This window comes from Nipponia nippon, unplaced genomic scaffold (assembly GCF_047370975.1).
Source record: "Nipponia nippon isolate SJK-2023a ecotype South Korea unplaced genomic scaffold, ASM4737097v1 scaffold_3, whole genome shotgun sequence".
NCBI classification, from domain to species: Eukaryota; Metazoa; Chordata; class Aves; order Pelecaniformes; family Threskiornithidae; genus Nipponia; species Nipponia nippon.
In genome coordinates, this window is record NW_028262347.1 from 90,853,441 (window position 1) to 90,876,111 (window position 22,671).

The window sequence follows — 22,671 nt, forward strand, 5'->3', positions numbered from 1 at the left end:
ATGGATCCTTTTTAGAACGATGCTATTAGTTCTACTTAAATTTTAATGGAATTATAGGCTCAGTGTTACAAGATTATCAAATTATATCACTGAACATCATTGTAGGTGTCAATGCAGCCAAATATTTAGTTGCATTCTTATTTTTAAGTAAATAATCCTAGTAAATTTAGGCATGTGTGGAGTGCACTACTGGATTGGAGCCTTTTTCCTTAATGCATTTTTACCGGATTTATTGGATTTTATACAAAAAGCATATTCCATGTTTCTACTTGGAACTGTTTTATGTAGGAAAGCTAAACCTCAGTAACAGATAGAATAGATGCAACTTTGATTATCCTTTAAAGTCAATTTACCATGGGTCTTTCAGCTCAATGTCCTCTTTTGTTTCAAACTAAGCTTCTGCATATACTTTGTTATACAATATTAGAAGATCTACTAATTACACACTACTGTTAGCATTTTGCTTGTGCAGAAATCTGTGGTATACAATATTAGCACTCATGGTTAAAAGTTTGATTTTTATAGGTCTATTTTGTTGACAATTTGTGTCGCCTGTGGGCTGCATGTGGAGAAACACAGTGGTAAGGTGCTTTTGTTGAATTGTCTGAGAACCTTGTCGTCTTCATGAATATTCTAATCTTTTTTGATCTTTGGTTATTCTCACCTTTATAGCCTACATTTCCTACTTAAGAAAAATATTCCTGGTGAAAATTCCAAAAGATAGTTGGAAGAAATAAACTTCAAGCAATAGAAGTCTTGAGATTTGTGTCTTCTGTTTGTGTGGATCCCAAAAAGACCTAGACATGGGTTCAGGAACTGCAGGCACTGCTGTTTCATTTCTGACGCTCACAGTGATATGATTAATTTTGCAATTTAAGCTTCCATACTACTAATTTCATACTGCATGGCTTCTCAGTAGTAGTGGGCAGTAGTGCCTTGTAAGCAGGCTGTTTTTAAAGAGTTCTTATTTTAAATAATATTGTTTGTATAAAATTACACCTTATGGATTCAATTACAGTTCTGACAAGTTTTATTAAATAATAATGTACAAACACGAAATATATTAACTCTGCTCAGTACTTCCATTAAAAGTAAATAAGTTAGTAAAGCAACTGAAAATGAAAGAAATTACTAATTACTGAATTTACTTACAGATAATAGTTGAAGGCAAATAGACAGTCAGGATATTGGAACGTGCTGTCTGTAAAAGAAAAAAACTTTTATTTCCAAAGTGATTCAAGTGACAGCTGACATCAGAAGTTATTGCAGCAGTGTGAAATTTTGTTAAAGAATATGATTTTAAAATTTCCTTTGGCTTAGTGTAGTCTAAGTTATTTAAGTAAACGTGATGACATCTATACTGGTGGACACAGGGGTAAGTCTAAGGTCCTGGGTCTGGTCACACATTCTGTTGATGCCCTGATGCCATGTTGGGGCTAAATTCAGCCACTCACCTGTTACGAATTTTTTACTTGCCTTCTGTGGGAATGAAATCCAGATACATGAAATGTATGAAACCCTGATGTTCATCAGCCAAGTTCCTTACCTGGATGATCACAGACCAAGACTGGGATGCACTACAGATTGTATCCACCCAATGCCGATATGGATACCTCGTTTGATTTGAAATTTGATTTATTTTTATGGATACCTTGTTTGATTTGAAATTTGATTTATTAACGTTCCAACACGCATTGCCAGAAGTACTGGGTCTGACTAGGTCTAGCTCTCATTCAAAGCTGTGAAATTCTATCCAGAGTCCTATAGCAGAACATATGAAAGCAGAACCTTGCGTTGTGAACCAAAGGAGAAAAAATCATGACAGTTAGTAAAACAGACAGGAAAACCCACTACCTGAAAAAATAGCATATGGCAGAAGGAGTGATACATGAACACCGACATAAAATGATTTAGCTTAAAAAACCCAAACAAATAGGCTTAGTGCACATTTGTATGTTCACTTCTCACAACTACTGCTAGGAAGTGGATCTGACAGGAACATTTGCCAATAGCAGGATCTGTTTGTGGAAATTTCATTTTACACGCCCTGGGAGCAGAACGGGCATTGTGGTGGCAGGTCTTCTCACAAGTTTGCTTACCAAACAGCTTTCTCGGTAGGCGCTGTTGGCAAACAAACCGCAGAACAAGGGATGTTTATCGCACGGTGTAAAAGAAGAAACTTGGTTGATAAAACAGCAGATTGGCGGGCAGTGGCTGAATTAAAAGCGTGAGATTCCCTCTATAAATTACCTGTCGCGGCACAAACGGAGAGCGGAGGGAACCGCCTCCTCAGCGTGCCGCGCGCCTGTGAGGGGCGCGCGGGAAGGCGGCCTTTGGGGCGGGGTCGCGGCCGCCGGGGCCGTTGGCGCGCGCAGAGCCGTTGGGGCGGGGCCGCGGCTGTTGGCGCGCGCAGAGCCGTTGAGCCTCGTCCCGGGGCGAGGTGGCAGCGCCATCTCTCCGTCTCTCCTGTCAGCGGTTAATACCGGCCGTGTTGTCGTTCTGCGCCCATTCGGGTGCGAGCCAGGGCCAGAGCGGGGTGAGGAGCAGAGGGCGGCAGGGAGCGGGCTCCCCCCACCTCAGACCTGCCCTCAGTCCGGGGGGCGTTTCGTGCCTGCCTCAAGTAATGGGGCAAGAGCGCCTGTGTCCGCCTGTGGAGGAGAAGGAGAAGGGGCAGAGAGCGGGAGGAGAGAGAGGTGGAAACAGGGAGCTGGGCATGTTAGAATGCAGGTTGTAACAGGAGTGTGTGTCTTCGACAGGCTGTTGAGACAGCCCCCTTGGCATAGAAACTGGGAAGCCTCTGAGAGGCAAAGAATGTCCCCTCTTACTGAAGAGAGAATGCGGCTCAGGGAGGTGTTTCTAGATACAATGGTAATACTCTGGTGTATCATGGAGCTGGTTGCTTTTTGCTCAGAGCTATTTTGGGATTTTAAACTGACTTCTGTGGCATGAATGGTATGAGCATGTACGTAGGCAAAAATATATTTAATATAGGGGTTTTGACAGATGTCTTTTAGTGTAGCATCTTCTGCTTTCATCCATCTTGCCAGCCCACTTGCCAGGGAAATACATGCGCTCACCTCTGCTGCCCTGTTTCTGGCACATTAGTGGAAGCTCTCCTGTCAACCTTTACCAGCAACTGCCTCAGCAGAATTTGGAAGTTCTTTCAGGGACTTTGGTAACAAGGTGCTTATTTTTATTGGTTTGGGAAGGCAAGACCCTTGTTCAAAACCTGCCAATTCTGACTGCAGCCCTGAAGTCACCAGAGCTTTTGAAGTAAGCCCTCTGAACAAGCACCATGAATTGGAGAGAGAAATGGAGGGAAAGAAGGGTTGGGAGTAGGGTTTTGTGTCCTTTCGCTGCTGGCTTCTTTTTCTCTGTTGGGTTAAACCTCTTGATATTGCTTAGTGGATATGCTGCTTAGTTAGTTCAGTTTGTTTTAAAAAAAATGAAGAATAAACTCCCTTGGTATGAGAGAATGAAATGATTCCAGCATATAGAGTTCTTGTAATTTGTCAGAGGAATTGCCAAACTGCTGGTCTATAAGAAGCTACTGAATTCTGTAAGTACCTGAATGCGTGATCACCTATTTTGTAAATTTATTAAATGTAACAGAAAAGGACAGAAACCTTTGAAAAAAGGAATACATTCATCTATCTAAACATACACCTTTTAAAAATAATTTAGATGTAGAAGAGCACAAGTCATATGAGGAGCAGCTGAGGGAGCTGGGGTTGTTTAGCCTGGAGAAGAGGAGGCTGAGGGGAGACCTTATCGCTCTCCTCAACTACCTGAAAGGAGGCTGTAGTGAGGTGGGTATTGGTCTCTTCTCCCAAGTAACAAGTGACAGGATGAGAGGAAATGGCCTCAAGTTGCACCAGGGGAGGTTTAGGTTGGATATTAGGAAAAATTTCTTCACTGAAGGCATAGTCAGGTACTGGACCAGGCTGCCCAGGGAAGTGGTTGAGTCCCCATCCCTGGAGGTGTTGAAAAGACGGGTAGAGGTGGTGCTTAGGGACATGGTTTAGTGGTGGACTTGGCAGTGCTAGGTTAACGGTTGGACTCGATGATCTTGAAGGTCTTTTCCAACCTAGATGATTGTATGATTCTAGAACAAGGGAATTGAGGAGAAACTCCAACAAGTTTTATTTCATGATTACTTTAATGTAGTTTTCATAGCAAAATGACTGGTGTTTCTGTGGTGAGAACTCATTTTTCTGTGTGAGTGCTATCAGATTGGATTGACCAGCAAAACATTGCACAACATCAGATTAAAACTGCTCAGTGAAGTTAGTGACAGATGGGCTAGGTATAGAAGTCAGAGGATTGAATTTAGCAAGATGTAAAGTTATGAGATAAGGAGTTACGACTAGTTAATGGAGAGCAAATGCTAAAGAGGCTTGGACAAGGTTATGAGAAGCCTGTTAAGGAAATCTGGAAGACAGCCAAGGTGGAAAAGTATAGTAGTTTAATCCATACCATTAACATATTTTTAGACAGTGTGTGTGGAATATTCTAATGGTACTTAAGAATTGGAGCTGCAGTGGCATTTGCAGTGGGTACTGCAGAACTTCAAAATTTGCAATGCTTACTTGTAATGACATGTGCCTACCACTTCAAGTGTTTCACAGGTGACCTGTCAAACCCAAGTTTGAGTGGAAAAGCTTTATAGCAACAAATTAATAGGAGGGTTTGTTAAGATAAAGACAACTTGGGAATGATTCAGGTGCCTGAGCATGAGTGTCTAGAGCCATTTTAGACACTTTTGGCCTCATAAAGCATCCCCATATCCAGCCCTGGCATATGTGGTTAAAGTCTATGGGAGACCTGCAGTACCCTAGAGGGTTGTATGATGGATACCCTGCAGTATCTAAAAGGGCACTAGCTCCTTAGCTTAAGCAAGTGAATCCCATTCCTCATTTGATAATGCAGATGACAGGACAAAGAACCAAGCGTTTTCCACACCTCTCTTTAGTGTACCTATTAAAATAAGGAGGATCTCTGTTCACCACGGTAGTTAAAAAGATCTAATGATTAAAAAAAGTGTAATAGGGATCATCTACATAACTCCACTTGTCTATATTGAATCTTGCAGTTAAGTAAATTGCGTTTTTGTTTGTTCTTAACTTTCAAATAACATTCATGAAGTAAATAAGAGAGCTAAGAAATGCTGAGAAATACTAACTGCAGTTAGTAAGATTTAGACTTGGATTGCATCACATAATTTTAATATAGTGCTCAGAAGATGAAATCTTTCTTAGTCTAGCAGCTTTCCTCTCTGACTATTGTTGTTCGTGCCTTCTAAATTCATGAGTTGAAGGTGAGCAAAGAAAGGATTATCTTTCAAGGTTGAACCTTGAAAAAATTCTGAGGAATGAATTGTGAATAAAATTGTAAGTTTAACATGGCAATACCAGGTGCATTTCCCCATAATAAATTATTGTATCATCTAGGAAGGTCTGCTTAGTTTCTATGAATAATATTTGATGCTTTTGCAGGGGAACAAAATCTTCTGTAAGATGTTCTGTATATACCTTTTATCTGACTTTCAAATATTTTCCTTCTATGCAGCTTTAAGTGTAGAAGACGCTACTGAAATTGGTTGGCCATTGCGTGACAGGGCCCAAATGTGATTGGTTCCCCCCACCCCCCTTCCCTCCAACTATTTTGGTACTGTCTCTTATGTCTGTCCAAGTCTTGTTTTTTTTTCCCCTTACCTGTGAGTAGTCACAATAGGTACTCATTCCTCAGGTCTGTCTCTTTTTTTTTTTTTTTTTTTTTTTTTTTCCCCTTCTAGTTAAGCCTCTCCAATGCTGTTAGCTGGTGTCGGATTACCTCAGCCTTCAGTCTGTCTGTGCCCTTTTTACCTCTAAATTAACTAAAAATACCCAAGCTCCTGTGGTTGAAATTTTCCAAAAAGAAAATTCAGCCTGACACGTGGACCTCATACAAATTTTCAGACTGAATGGTTTAATACCATTAAGATCTTAAGCAGCAGGATAGAGAGTCTCTAGCAGAATAGATGTAAGTATTGAGCAGCCTCTGCCTTTTTGGAGTTACCAGAGGTTTTTTACATGAATGCTATTGCAAACTACACTTCAAGGGTACTCACATTTGCTATAATAGCAAATTAGCAAAACTTCACTGATGTCCATTTTCTAAGTGGCTGCCTTGGTGGAAAATCTTATAAATGCAGGATTATTGATCTGGAAGTATGTTTTGGCTATTTTGTGAAGGTAAATGAGGAAGATTGTCATGTACAGTATGGTTTGTGTGAACTTTTATGATGTGTACATTACAACTATATTTGACCTGGGTTTTACAATAATGGTCTTTGCTTTCCTTCTTCCCCTTTCCCCTCTCATGTTCAACCTAAAAGTCATTGATTTCTGAGGGGGCTTTGCTGTTGACTTCAGTGGTGTCTGATTTAGGGTCTAAAAGCTCAGTGCCAAACTATGTTTGCGAGACTAGGAATGAGCTTGGGGTTTCTTTAAGTGGTATTTTCAGTACTAAGTTGTCAGTGAAGTCAAGAACTAACAGTTAGGAGGAGGTCCCAAATGGGTACTACCCTCCCCATTTTGACTCTTTTCCCCTCCTATTTTGTTTCTCATAGACTAAGAATGACAAGCAACCATTTGCTATCTCACTGTCAGTGCCTCTGGAGTCAAGCTGCATCAAGAGGAGTTCTTCACAGAGCTGTTTCTAGGATCTTTTGTTAGATTCTTGATACAAAAGGTAAGATTGAAGAGGAATGAAGGGAATTTTCCACTTAGTGAAAGAATAGGAAGCTGTGAATGGGACTGTAGTTGCTTAATCAAACAACTGGCTCAAAAGTTTGAGTTAAAAAGCTGGTTTTCTTAACCAACTTCCTAGAAAAAGAACTTTTAAACATGATTTTTTAAATGTTCTGAATATTTTAAATCATCATGATCTTCTCACTTGAAGCCAGTAGCCAAAGTTGTGCAATGTGTTTGCATATTTTCCAAATATGAAAAAACATATTGGAATATCGGAAAAGGAAGGATAAAATATTATGTGGATGCTGTTATTTTAAAAAGTTTAACTTACTTCCTGGTACTTTGCTGGATTTTGCATCTAACGCAAGGAAGGTTTATGTTAACATATGTTTACCACCTCCGCGTTGAAAATACTGAATTACTGTGCAAGGCAATTTTATACAATTATTTTTTTTTATTTTAAAATATAAAAGGCACTTGTTTATAAGTGAGGGGTAATGGAGGGCTGTTACATTCAATATAACACTTGGCATATTTAAAAAACTTTATGTACACTAAGACAATTTTCCATTATGTAAAATCCATTTGGATTCCTCTCATTAAAGACAAGAGCTATGTTCAGAGCTAGTGAAGCCCCAAAGACATCCAACAGCAAAGAATTAGGGCTGATGACAGGCATTTAGAAAAAAAAACACATAATGAATTATTGCTGTTCTCTCCTATTCCTAATCCGTTGGTTGATGTTAGAAAACTACTCCACCTGGGAATGTTCTTTAGCCACATCCTTTTGAGTTGGAATGAGAGCAGAGGTCAAAATGGGCAGGGATATCTTTAGTCTTTATTTCTGATGCTGTTTCACTAGAAATGATGTATCAGCTAAGTAGGGTTTTTCTTCTGAGCCACATTTTGATTTGAAACTGGTTGTCTGAGTTGATAGAGGAAATAGGGTGCCATGCAGTGCCAGGAGCCCCATTGGAAGAATTAATCTGCATGTCAGAGGTCTGTCCGTGTATACAGGCATAGCATGGGGGGATTACAGTTTTGCTTAAATACTGTTTTTCTGTCCTCTGTTTTTTTATCATGCTGTTGTGTGTGCTAGCTAACTAGCTGCTTGCCAGCATCAAAAATGATGCAGTTTCTGAGAACAATTTCTCTTTTATTTTCATGGATATCTCAAAATTAATATATGCTTAAGAAGTATCAATCACATGCTACCCTTAATTTTGGGGTTGTTTTGTGCATGTCTGTAGACAACAGGGAAGAAGAATTATGCTATTTGGGTCACTGGACAAAACAAATAATGCAAACCTTTATATCAATTTGAAAATAGTAACATAACATGGTACATGATGGTGAAGCATCCTGGGGTGATGCATGGGTATAAAACAACAAAATCAGTTGGCAAGAGTAGCAGCTCTACAAAGAGAAGGGAAAAATGTGGTGTTTTTTACCTCATTGCAACTGAGTAAGAGATAGATATTTGTTACACAAAACAGTATAGTATAATGTTGCAATAGATAACCCTCAGCAAATAACAGAAAGGGGAGATGAGGGGATTGCATTTAACAAAAATAAAATAAAAAAACCCCTTTTAGTAGCACATCATGGAATTTTTTTGTTGTCTTTTTTTTCTTAATGAGTTGAACAATATCCTATTTTTAGTGGAAGGTCAACTTGAACTTTATTTAAACAGAGCCTCTGGTTCTGAATAGAGATAGGAACACTTAAAAAGTGATAACAAAAGGGAGGGCTTGGAGCCAGACCTTCTTAACCTATCATTACCAGCACAGGATAGCCATCCACGTAGGAACTGTATGGTACTTAAATAGAGAGGGGTCCTTGTTCCACACTCAAACTGCATGCAGTGAAAATAGCACAGAGACTCATGTGGAAAGATTTTCTTTTTTCTTTAAGACTTTGAAATTGGTCCAAAGAGAATTAATGAAAACCTTTTCTTTTTGAATGAAATGCTGCCATCTGATGTCACACCACCTTCTCTTTTTGTCTTTTTTGAAGTAAATGCTCTTTCAATATCTTAAATATTACAACTGCAGTTCCGAGACCAAAAACTCCAGTACCTGCCAAAATGTACCTGGAGAAGTGTTATGAAGATAAGATTGGTAAAGTATTTCTAAACCAAGCAGGATTGTGTTGATTCTGCCGTCACCCATAATGGTGTATATCCACTAGAATTTCATTTATATCAGTGGAATTATTTCGTTTACTGCTAATATAGTGAGAGCATTGTCAGGTTCACAAGTTTCCATGGTTACACTTCAGTGGAGAATGTTTTCCTTGGTGTGGCTGTAGTCTCAGGACCATAACACACATTTTTGGATAGCTGTTGGTTGAGAAGCAGAGTCTGGTATGCTAATGCAAAGCCAAAAATTCTGTAGCTGGTCAGGCTGTAGGATTCACACCTCTGCTGGAACGTCTCCTAGAATTTGTCAGTGTGTCGCAACTGGCTGGAAGTGCGTGCATTCAACGAAGGCAGTAATTTTGATAGTATGTTTAAGGGAGAAGAATGTACTAGCTGACCTTACTAAGAATAAGAAATACTGGTATCTGGGTAACTTTGACGTGAGCATGGAAGATGAGATTATATTCTTCAGATTTATAGTGTAAATTGCATTTGGAAACATTTTACTCTTCTTAGCCTGTTTATTGGCCTCAGTTAAAGAAAGTGTGAGTAAGGTGCTCTAGTGACTAGATGGTTGTATAGTTGCAACTAGATAGCTGCACTCCATCCCTGATTCTGCCACTGGCGTTCTGTGTGATCTTGAGTAAATAATTTTTCCTCTGTGATTCTATTTCCTTATGTGATATTGGAAGATGACCTCTACTTGAAAAAGTGCTTTGATGGAATGCGCTGTAGAAAAAGTAGGCATGACTATTAAACAGGGAAAAGAGAGTATGTTCTGAATGCTATAACCCTGGGAAAAATCTTCATTTGCTATCTCACTAGACATCAGAAAGTCTGCATGAGACAAGTTCATTGAGGTGTAGTGCTTTCCCCATCTCAAACGTTTTTTTCCATAAACCTTAATTAAAGCTTTTCATGCCTTTAGGTCAGTCATAACCTGCTCCTTGCCATGTGGATTCTCTGGTATCCAGTAAGAACTAGGCTTAGGCTGTGTTCTTTTCCTTGATAGATTCATTGTAAAGGATGATGTATGAATCTATTTATGCTGAGAACTATGTTGAAGAACTTGGTGGAAATCTTGTGTCCTTGGGAATTTCAGCTGCTTTTCACATGTGGTTAAAGTTGGCTAATGGATTAAAAAATTGCTTTAGGGAGAAAGTAGACACAGAGGGAAGTGAAAGGGAGTGTAAAAAACCCGTTTGTTTTCTTTTTTGCTCTCAGCGTTAAAAATTATCTTCCAGTTACTTCACTGCAGATCTACACCTAAATGCAAAGCCTGTTTAAATAAAGTAGCCTTCAGTGAATAAATGTTATTAACAGATCTGAATCTTGCCACCTTCTTCAGTTCTCCAGCTCTTCTTTCCTTTGTGGTGTCTTTGCATTAACAGACATGTTTCCTGTTACTAGGGATAAGAAGTGATAAAATCTGAGGTGGTTAGAGTGTAACCTGACAGCTTCGTATGGAAATTTAAATAATTTGGCAGGTGCATTATAGGTTTTCCCTGGTGTTAAATGGGCCAGATCCTTCCCAGGTGTCAGAGGTATTGCTCCATTGCAGGGCATGGTCTGGCCCACGAAGTACAGCAGGTCCTGGAGCAAAAAAAAAGTCCATGCTGTTGTATTGCAAACAGAACTGGTACATTTTAGCATTCTGAATATCTTATTTCATGTATCAGCTAGAGGATTAAAGAAAAACGCAGAGGCTGTTTTTGTGGCTTCTATAAAACCTGATTTGCACTTGATGTACTGACTCTGTAGCAAAAGGACTAACAAATTTTATTCCCAGAGTGGTGTTGGTACTGATTGATGAAGCTGTATAATAAATATTGAAATTAAGAATAATACAGCATATTCTCTTACATATTCTCAGCAATGTTTCACATCTTGGAAATCCTCAGGTGTCTTGTCCATGTGTATCTTGTTTAAAAATACTAATCCAGACTACTTTGTTTTAATATTTTGTCTTGTCTTCCCTGTTTTTTAGAAGGCAATAGGGCTGTGCATTTTATGAAATTGATAGGATAATATATTGTATGTCAGTGTAGAGTAACATACAATAGGAAAAAAAAACCAAAGAAAAAAATTTGGTGCCAAGTTACTGGGTGAGATGCTTATGAATCCCTTTGCTGTCCAGCTCAAAAATCTGAGACTGAGTCATTGCTTCGAGACAGAAGTTGGCATACAATCAGAACGTATGGGAAAACAATAGCTGTGCTGAAAATTATGAGAATAAGCGCCAGAAGTATCTGCAATGACATGTTTCATGCCATCTAATTGTTCAAAAGCTTTTTAACTTTGAATTTTTTGGACATATTTGTGCTCTAGTATATAGCTTTAAGGATGCCCATCCCCCTGCCACCCCTCCAGCAGCCACTGTGTCCTGTCAGTCATCCTGAAATACACTGGAGAGCTTGTCAGGCAGTCCCTTGCAGATGCCTCAGAAGCCAAATAGTGAGCCATAGCAGTTGCACTGAAGTTCCTAACACAAGGAAATTACATAGACAGTTGCTTTAGTGCTGAATATGGACCATTTATATTCTAGGATAGGTGAGTGATGTGCTATTGGCTTTCTAATGATCTAGCAGGAAATGGATTCTAAAGTTAACGTTTTCTAATTTATGCAGAATATCTTTGGCTCTGCTTTCTGACACTAATTAGTTTATCTATGTCTGTATACAGTGTACTTATAGATTGTGTAAAAGCTGCAGGTACTATGTTCACATTGTATTGCAGATGGATAGAAACTTTGACTGTTTTTCCTGTGACTCTCTTTCTTACACCAAAAGACTCAGCAGTTTCAGTTTGGACACATCTGCCGAAAAGACAAAATTCTCATTATCTTAAAGTTTGTAGCACTTGGTAGGAGTGTGCAGGTGGTTGCTTTTCTGGCTGTTCTGAGACACAACTGTATCTTGTGACACATGCTTAACATCCTAAGTGTTGTAAGAGCTGCTGGTCTACAGTGCTGAAATTACCTACTGTAAAGGTTAATATAATTGAGTGTGAGGTTATAGCAGCCTTTTACCAAAATATCTTGCAGTCAAGATCCCTACTGTAATTAGAGGGCATGTTATACTGGAGTAGACCTATGTATTTTAAAAAAAAAAAAAAACAGAAGATGGACTGTGATTCTCTTTTTTTTCCTGAGGCAAGCACGAAAATTTGTTGTCTTAAGGAAGATGATCTGGAAGGACAGAAGTTCACTTTTTAAGTGGAAATACCAGAGAAAACCCCAGAACGATCTTTACTGGCTGCATGGTTTTCTTTCTATCGCCTATTGCCCTTGCCTTGATTTAAAAAAAAAAACAAACAACCCTATTTAAATACTGATTAAGTTATATGGTAAATAACAGTAAGGAGAACCTGATAAGTTAAAAATATGTAGTCAGGGTATCAAAATAATTTAAGATTTTGTAGTTTTCACTGCATTGGCTTGCAAGCTTGTTTTCATATTTTGGCTGCTTTAAGGAAGTTTCAGGAAGCATTAGAATTTTACTTTTGAAAAAAAAAATAAGACTAGAATCAGCAAGTGAGCCCTTAAGTAGGTTATTTATACCTTAGAATATAATTGAAATTTTCAAACCCAACAATTTTTGCGACTGACTTTCAGTTAATGATAAGTTATGGGCCTGACCCAAGGCTAAAAAGCTATTGTTGAATTCAAAAGCCAGTTGAGCCAGGTCTCAAGTGAAGAATAAAAATGCTTATGGTAGATAATATGCTAAGGTTGAAAAAAAAAAAAACAAAAAACACTGGAACAACCAAAAAACCCAGAAAAGGGAAAGTCACAGCACATGGATTCACATTTTTCTGATCTGCAAAGGTGGGATTGGATTTGTAACGCTTCCCAAGCTTGAGGCTGCTAAGTGGTAGGATTCTGGAGCACAGTGATCTCTAGTAAGAGGAAGTGACTATCATTACATTTTTATCTGCCAAATTTTAGAAAAGATCTCATCATTGTAGATGACCTGTAGTATAGGAATTAGTGCTGCAAGAATGGAGAGCAGCTCTTGCTGCAAGCAGCAAAGGTTTTATTTCTGAATTTTGAGTGAAGCAGCTGCTAACACCCTTCTATCAAGGAATTGTGGGGAGGCCACTGTGAAGTTGTATGAATATATCTGCAGAAAAAAATAACCTGAAAAATCATCTAGTGATTTCTTCAAATCTCAGCAGAAGCATGAAGTGCTATCTCCATCCAGGTCTTACCTGTCCCCTTGCAACTGACATATGTCTTTACCAGAAAAAAATTTACTGCAAAATCGATACCATCTATTTGCAACTGTTGTGATGGATTTCAAGAAGTACCCATATACTGGGAGGCTTGTAAAAATGTCAAAGATAAGGGTTGTGAACCAGCAATATCATAAAGATTTTTTTTTTAATGTGAATAAAAGGCAGATTAATTGAAATGTTGGCCAAAGATTTAGAGAACCAGTGAATTGTAGATGGTAAAAGAAAAAAATGGTCTGTCTTTTCAAGAGTGTGAAATGATGTGGTTTGATGCAATCCCAGTGAAGCTGGAGGAGAGTATCTTGTTGAATTGAGAGGCTTTTCGATTCATGGGTGGACACAGCAGAAACAGCTTTTCAGCAGCATGGGTGCTTCTCTGCTGTATATTGATAGGCTGCACCAACATGCTGGCAGGTAGGCACAGACATGACACACTATTTGCCAACACTGCAGAGTGACCCAAAGGTGCGTGCACTACTGTTTTATTATGGGAGAGGCAGTTTAAGAAGCTATTAAATCGCAGTGCAGTTTGGAATTGAAGCTAACTGAGGAGAGCAGGGATGTGAAGGACAGACATTTGTGGCTTTCAGAGCAAGTTATTGGTACTGTAGGAAAGCTTACTTTAATGGGTTAAAAAGGATCTCCTGTTAATATTTGCTATCTTTAATTCAAGAGATTGTGTGGAGGTCTGAATGTCGGTGGGAACGTGGCTTCCAGGTTACTGATAGTTCCCTTGCTAGTACAATAAATGTTGTTGGAAATAACTATATAGCTGTAGCTATAAAAAAGTATGAATTTTAATCTACTTTGCAGACACAGAACCTTTCTGAATATTCATTGTTCAATAAAATGATGCAGTTGTTAAGTGTTAGCCCTTTGAGATAGCATTTTGTACTAGACCTCTCACTCTTGAGACTTTACTTATATCATTATATATTTAGTGTATTTCCAAAGAATTATATGGTTGAGAAATTGGTTTTGTTTTTAGTTTCCATACATAGAGAACCAATGGGTATTAACAGTAAAAATCAATATAGATAAAATTAAAAGTAAAAAAACCCCAAACTTGCTTCTGTGAGTACAGAGTGGGCATGTCTTTGGCCTGAGCTGTAAGAATAAGCTCTTGTTGCAGAGCTCAGCTCACCAAGGATGTTATGTGTGCAATATAAAGGAACCAGGAGGCGTTGCACTTTCATGATGACTTAAGTTGTAGTTGTATGAAGCCCTCTGGGTGATTGTGAATTTGTCTCTTAGTGATTCCTCCACTAAACAGCAGATGGAAAGAGCCTGCCTTATTTCTTGCTTTGTTGCATATGCAGTGTGTTATCAAGAACTGATAGCCTGACCATAACAAACATACTGGGCTAGATGGACTGTTGATCTGATTCAGTAGGACATTTATTGTGTTAAATGTGCTTGTAGATATTTTGAGTTTGTTGACTTTTGATGTTGTCCGTCTCTTGTGATTCTCCTTAGTCTGAAATTCTGAAAACATTAGTTAAGCAAAGTTTGGAAACAAAATATTTTGCCTTCTGGGAGCATGCCCCAACCACTAGCCTCTACAGCTATGCTGTGTTTTCAGCCTGTTTTGTTCTGAGCTCAGTGAGTAAATAAGTATTTTACATTGAGTAGAACAGAACCAGCAGAAGATACTGAGTCATCCATCTCAAAGCACTTTGTAACAGCTGCAATGAGGCTTTGTGAATAAGAGGTGTGGTCTGTACACTGGCATAGCTACAACTTGGTCACGTGAAGGAGGATACATAACAGTTGAGCTAGCAGAAGGGCTGCAGTCCTTTTCCTGACTAGGAGCCACCACTTGTTTCTCAAGCAGTGAATGATGAGGGGACTCAGTTCCCTTCAAACAGAGGGACAAGTTAAACTGGAGTATTTCAGAACCGTGGGAGTATCCTACCTACTGATTCATTGGATAGAAAGAGAACCACTGACACTGGCCATTTTGGGAGTCTCAAATTTTATTTCCTTGGGGTTTGTTACAAGTATCTAAAAGTTAAATGTGTAAAATATGGCCAAATAATTTGCATTGACATTTCTAGAGTTCTCCTTCTGTTATTAATTTCTGTGGAAGGAAAAGTATAATTCTGGTCAGTCTGATCTCAAGTTTTTGTTCTCTTTATCTTTTGACTTGGAATTAAAACTGTAAAATCAGTTCTTTGCATATGCTATCACCTGACTGTATGCAGCTGAATCTGTGGGAACTTAGGGCTGCGACTAGTATAGCTTGTAATAAAAGAATAAACTTGGCCCTTGTATAACCTTTACTAAGAATGGCAAAACCCTAAATTACCTTTAACCTTAATTCTTTAATTATCATTCATTTTATCTTTGCTTGCAAGTGAAATGTGGATAACTATTCAGTGATAAACAATTTGGATCCATTTCTACACAATTTGCTATAGAAACCCTAAACTTACTGTGTTGTATTAAATCAATGCTAGGTTCCCCGGAAGGTGACAATATATCTCTTTAGCCTGCACAGTTGCGGTACCTTATTACTTTATTATACAGCAGCAATGGTTGTAATAAGTCCTGCTTAAAAAGGACAGATATCCATTATTTGTGTGTTTGAAGTCTTTATTGACTAAAAAGGCTTTGCTGAGCTATGTTTTATGGGAAGTTAAGTTACGGGAAAATTTAAAATGTCTTTTATTTTGGGACAATAATCAGTTGCATTCCTACTAAAGCACAGTTATAATTCTTTGTTGGCACGCACACATTTCATTGCGGCTAAAGGTCTGAACCACAGCCCAGTGAACTCAGTGAAAACCCTTAAATTAACATCAGTGGGCTTTGGCTCAAGCTCCTAATGAATGATTTATTCACTTTAAAGACCTTACTTAGCTTTACTTCCATCTTATTGACTTCAGTAATAGGCTTTCTTGACTTAATCTGTCTTGACACTTAGAAAATATTTGTTATTACAGGGTGTAAAATAGCTAAATGTTTCACTTAGTCCTGCTATTAATTGCCAGGACTTCTAAGGGCTGCTGAATATATTTTTGTTCTTAAAGTGTTTATTATGACCACTGTAATTTGGCACATGGAATAAGATACAGGTATTGTGCACATAGCATTAATGTTTTTGTTTTGTGATAAATTCAATAATGTAATATATAATTTTTGCTTTAAAGCTCCTTTTTATTGACTACTAGAGAACTTATATTCAAAGGTCTTCCAATGCAATTATCTGTCTGTGTTTTTTAATATACGGTCAATTTAGAAATCCGGAAGAGAAGACAAGGAATTATATGTCCTATAAATCTATTATTTTACAGTTTATGCAAGTATCTGCATATTTTTGTCACAATTTAGAAATGAGGAATCAGAAAAATTCATTTTATCTCTTGAAATCCTAAGCTTGTTATGGAACAAAGTCTGTACTCCCATAGGCAGTCTCTGGGCTCTGACAGAGGGCAATGAGACTTGTGGTCGTGGCTAATAATTGCTTATTGCATTTTTTTTTTTTTTGTTTTGTACCTAGGTGAAATGTCAGCAAAAGTGCCAAGCATTAAACTGAAAATTGATCCTCGGGATCTGCAGATCCAGACGTTTACAGTGGAGAAATTATTGGAACCGTTGATCATTCAGGTATTATAGTATTGCAGAAAATAAATTGGATAACCATAGAGGGAAGGGAACAAGGCTGAGGAACTTTGGCTAAGAATACTATTATGAAAGGCATACCCACAGCTCTTCTGTACTTGTAGTTTACTCTGGCTCAGAAACTGTCCAGGGGGATCTGTCTTCTTCCAGGTTTGGTCATTCATTTAGTCACTTCCATTTTTGCAAGTGCCACACAGTATATCATAGCAAATGTTGCGTGTTCTAGCTAGTCTCTTGTACAGTATTATTTAGTGGATGTTGAAATGCAGAATACACTGCAAATGGATTTCCAACACATGAAAAGTTTCATATTGGAAGTAGTGGACAGAGTGGAAAAGAAGAGCCTTGAAATCTGTAGGTGAGTTTCTTTACCTGAATTTTGAAAAGAATTGCATTCTGGTGCATTTTAGAAGAGATGACCTAAGAACGGTGCAATTGTTGCATATTGCATAAACCTATTTTAGTGCTTTTCCTTCCAACTAAAGAAAACTTGGACTGAGGGATTTACAGAAATGCTTTCAGGTTTGTTGACAAAACTTTCTTTTTAGGAGGAGTAATTTTACTGCGTATTCCAGTTCTGTTTCAAGTATTCACTGGTTAAATATTCAGTGCTTATTGTGTTAAAGATTCTCTCATTATCTCTATATTTGGCATGGATTAGAAATGTCTTTTTTAATACAATGGAAAGGGCCTACTTGAAGCCCTGACCTCATTTTGCAAATAATGTGTGTAACTAAGAAAGTGTTAAAAGACCTTTGTAGCAATATGTTACAGGGTAAAGAACAGAAAGGATATCTTCTATGTTGAAACTCAAGCTAATTTGAATTTTCTCTTCATTGTACTTAGAACAAAGATGTTGCGGTACCTGCGTTTAATTAGTCAATTACACATAGCACAAGGATGCCAGCTTATCACTGTCCTTCAGCCTTGCCAAGATGATGTAGATCAACCTACTTGTCACAGCTGTACACTGCTTATTTAGTATTCTTTTCCTGGTGCCTGAGGGTATGTTTACATGGCAGTCACTGCTCTGGCTGCAGTTTGTGTAGGTACAGAAAGGTGTGACTTCATTCAGAATTCTTTCACTTGCTGATGTACAAAGAATACTTTGTTGTTTTTCAGGTTGTAAAGATGGTCAGGTATAATGGCTATGAAGTAGTTTCAGTGGGTGGTTGATTGAGATCTTTCCAAGCTCTTTGAGTAATGCCTCTTACAAGACAATAACTTTTTGTTAAATAGGTTGTGTTAGCAATCAAGAAACAAAACTGATACTGGGAGGATGACCGTTGGTAAACAGAGCAAAGCCAGACTGAATACTGTACTCTGGCTGTTATTCTATTTATACACATGTAAGAATTGGGGGTGTACAGCTTATTAAAAAAAGGTAAGGACATAATCTACGAAGTTTTCTATTATTTCAATTTTTTCAATTTGCAACTTTTCTATTTAAAAAAAAAATAAAATTGTTTTAATTAAGACTGAAACAATTATTATTGCACCTGGACAGATATTAAAGGAAAAAATATTTTTTTTCTCATACAGGTCATGGGCTTCATTTGACTGCACTCAGCCACTTAGGTACATGGTAAATTTTGTTATTCTAGGAATGCACTTCTTTTCACACACACTGCTCTGATGACATCTTTCCTTCTTTGCCCTGGGAGCCAGTCCTTTGCATGCTGTTTCCCTGAGCTTGACAAAGGGTGGTGACGAGATACAGGGCAACAGTCAGATTATAATTAAAGAGGAAGCACATAATGATTGGAGGGAAGAAGAATACAGAGATGAAAGATGTGGACACTAAAATGATGAATATGTTTGATGTGGTGGTTCCTATGTTTATTTGGACTTCCCTGTTGGAAAAGTCCTTTATTTATTCCAGAAGTGCTCTAAGAGCTAGGAAAAGCGAAGAGGTGCTGATCATGTTTTGTAACAGTTCTAGGAAAAGTCGCTTTTAAAAAAATCAGTTAATTCATTGAAATAAGTTTCTCTTTAACAAATAAAGTTGTATTTTCCCCATTTGAAACTTTTACCTCTCCCTAACTCATCCAGTTTCTTTTATTCATTTTTCATTATCATCCTCAAAATTTCTTCTCTTATTTTTGACTTGATCTTTTTTTCCTCCTTTACTCATTTGTCCCTTCTGCAAGATTCTTTTCTTCAGAAAGTAACCTTTTCTTTTTATCATTACTTCATTTCCAGCTGTTATTAACTGAGCTGCCTCTCACTCATTTTGTCTGCCTCTATTTATTTATTTTTGCCTGGGTGTGATGTACGGTGTATAAAACCTCAGTTAACAGTTCAGTGGTTTGTGGGAAGTCGTCAAGCTGGAGCATCATATGTGGATGGATTATAAAATTACTTTCAGAGTAGTAGGAATAGATGTCTTGATAGACTGCATTTTCAAACCTTCTCTTGTACACCAGTAGGTCAGACTGTGCTCGGGCAGCTGCAACGCTGTGGGTATTTTTAGAGGAGATGAAGAAATGTAAATTTTGGCCTGAGTTTTGCTGGATCAAAGAAACCTGACAAAACAAAGAAATACAGTTCCAGAACAAAACAAAGGAACCATCTAACTATTTTTTTTTAAAAGCTGTTCTCAAGCATCTTTAAAAAGCTTGAGTCTGTTAAAAATGGAAATGCTTTGGTTCAAAGAGAATACGATTTTGTCTGTCTTTTCCACCTCTCAACCTTAATGCTTTGTTTGTTTCATAACAGAACTGTGGAAGGGAAACTTGCATTTTGAGTGGGAAGGAGATGGAAAAAAAAATGTTGAAAACGCAAAACCAGGGATTAAAACTAATACTCAGTGAAGGATGATTGAGATGCTGGAAATGAAAACTGATCTATGATTAGAAAGAGAATTAGACCAGTCACAGATAAAAATGAATAGTATTATGGTCTGGCCTGATTCACTTAGCAGCTGCTGCTTTGAGCAGAGTTTAACTTTATTTTGAGATTTATGTTCTAATTTAATAGTCTTGTAATGCTCTGGTAGGAAAGAGTCAGTGGAAGTACTTGAGCTTCTCTGAAGGCTGTTCTAGCCAGTGATGCTAAGTGTTAGAGCGATCATTAGGTTAACAGCATCAATATGGGAGAAAATGAAGGCAAAACCAGCCTATGTGGAAGTAACTTTGCAAACGACTTTGCTAGATTCTCTCTCTTCCCTGCAATCTGCAATTGGCAGTGGTGATCGCTTTGAAACTGTGAAAACAGTATGACACATGGTTTTGTGTAAAACCCTCTCTGACTTGGGAACTTCTCCACCCTTGGAATAAAACAATGCCCTTAAATTGCAATGTTTGGGGGATTGCAGGGGCAGCAGTCTCACTTCATTTCCCTCTTTGCATCCCGAACAGTGGCCTGACCCAGGGTGGTAAGTTCAAATAGTGCTGTGCGGGGCTCTGTAGAGGTAGAAACTCATATGTTGGAAGTGGCATAACTGCATTAGTGTAATTCTTTGTCCAACCTTATAAACTGTACTCTCATGGGGATGTACTACTAGTTGCACTCTGTTTTCTGTGTATTGCAAAAAAGTCTCTTTAATCCTGTTCAATTGCCCCGTCACCCGTAGGAGTTCTCTCTGTTTGTGGCCTTTATTTTATTTCATTCTAGGTGCTTTGAGGACATTAGTTTTGAAAGGAAGGCTTTTAGGTAAAGTTCTCTATCAATGCATCTGGCACATTAAAAATGATAGCTGTCAAAATTTACATCATTCAGCTGACAGCTGCCTTGATGTAAATTGGGTACATGCTCAGACAAACAATCTTTCCTTAATTCTGGGCTTTTATTAGAGATGGACTCTGTCATGGAGCAATTAGTTTGAAGTAATCAGTAGGTCATAAAGCATTTTCATTCGCATAGCTGATATCTAATATTTGTCATGCTTGTGCTAGATTTACTCACAAAATATAACAATTAATGTAATGGAAAATATCCTCTTGTTTTATCTCATCCTCAGAGACTGAAGTCTGTTTATTCTTTTTGCTATACTATGTAATGATTACAGTTATGGCTAGGTATAAATTTGCTTCTGTAGCAAGCTATTATAAGACTTTTCTCCTTTTGAATTTACGAACAAGTAAAAGTTTTGAAAGATATGACTTGATGAGATTCATATAGCTTCATTAATTCGTGCAGGAAACACTTCATAACTGCCTTTGCTCTGCAGTCATTGCAAGTCTTATACGCTGTAAATTTGCTACTTATTTGGATATTGTATCTAAAGCTCTCTATATATTTGTGTGTATACACACACACACGCTTAAGATATGTGTTGTGTGTGTATGTATACATAAGCAAATATTTGTAAGAGCTTTTCCTTGCCAAACCTCTCGTCTTCCACCTCTTTATATTTTATACATACATATGAGCTAAGGAGAGTTTATGGCTGCAAAAGATAGGTAGGTTTTATAGAATATGTAGAAACACCCATGTATTTTAGTGTCCTTTGCATCACTGATGAAAGACAGGCAAGTTGAAAGGCATTTATTCTCACCTGTCATCCACACCAACAAAAGTTTGCTCACACAGAAAACATACACTGTTGGTTTTAGTTCTATGTATGGTAAGTTTACTTTATGCGCACTGCAAGTGATTAACAAGTATTTATTTGTATGGGCAATACTTTGTTATCCTCAAACATGTGAAACAGGGAGCAGGGGGCTCTGCTGTTGTTGGTAGATCACTGAGTTCATGTCTTGTTTTTTCAAATGTCTAGGGATTGCAGTTACACTGAACTAAATTTTAAACAAAAAAGAATGTTTTATGATTGATGCTTTGAAATACTTCTATATTAATATCAAAGGTCAACCAAATCTTTTTGATACTCAAGGTACCAAGACATTGTTTCCTTAACTACTGCAGTATTAAAAGATTGTCTGTAAAGGCTGGCAGGAACTGAATATGGCATTGGAAGAACTGCTGCACAGTTCCCTAGGAATTCAGTATTTGGGATAATCATGACAAAAAAATCCCACCCCTTCAGCCTAATAAATAATGGCAATAATGGGCAACAACAACATGATTCAGCTTTGCAGCTGTGATGGCATATGGGCTTGCAAATCTCACTTAAAAAAAACCTTGTGCATTTAGCACAATGCTGTTGCTCCTTCCAGAGATACAAAATAGCCTCTTGACAATGATTTCCATTGAATGCTGGGAAACATGCTATATATGGCAATACGAAGGTGTTAATAACTGGAAAGGCAACCAGGCATGAGCACGATTAATGGGGATATGTTTTTTTCTTATAATGATATAGTTTTGACTGTGTCTTCTGCCACTACAGTACAAGCTGTGTTGACAGTGGATCAAAAGGGCACACTATATTAGCTACTGTGTAGTTCAATTATTTCTGTGCAGGATCTGCATAAACTTTTTGCATTCAACACTGGGATTCTGTGTTATAGTATTTTTTCTGTATTCCTTAATCTCCATCTACCTATCAAATTTTAACTTGTATTTGAGATCAGAAGCTGCTTCTGATATTTCCTGACAGTGATGATAAAGATGAAGGCTCTTACAGTCAAGGGTTTTCACTTGCAGGAATGATTATTTTTTCATATTTTTCAATTTGTTTTGTTTCCTTTCCTCCTCCTCCAAAACATATGAATGAACAAATAGAATAGTATTTTACATAAAAAGGAGACTACAGTAAAAATCTGAGAAATAGAATATATTATTTTCTGGGAAGGATGATTAAATAGTTAAGACATTTAAAAATGTCTTTTACTTGATAGGTTTTTGGGGCAGCTTCTAATTTTTTACAATGTTTTATGCCTTTCTTGTTGGAAGTATCTGCCTGTAATCTCTTTAACCTGCTCTTAAAAATATGATCATTGAAACTGCATTAAATGCTCTAGAAATAATGTTATAGGGTTTGTAAAAATAAAAGATATTAAGATTCTTATTCCCAGTGCATTCTCTACCAGCTGGCTG

At 37.8% G+C, this 22,671-nt stretch overlaps 1 protein-coding gene across 3 annotated transcripts in view; it reads left to right on the forward strand.

Annotated features, from left to right (window-relative positions):
* The first annotated feature begins 11,311 nt into the window (after positions 1-11,311).
* The window catches only part of CTNNA3 (catenin alpha 3), a 544,198-nt gene continuing 532,838 nt past the window's right edge, over positions 11,312-22,671 (forward strand). For all 3 annotated transcript variants that reach the window (XM_009465979.2, XM_087766290.1, XM_087766291.1), the window contains exons 1-2: positions 11,312-11,424; positions 16,610-16,716. In XM_009465979.2, coding sequence (XP_009464254.2) covers positions 11,400-11,424; positions 16,610-16,716 — 132 coding nt within the window. In that variant the 5' untranslated portion in view covers positions 11,312-11,399. The remainder of the gene's footprint in view (positions 11,425-16,609; positions 16,717-22,671) is intronic.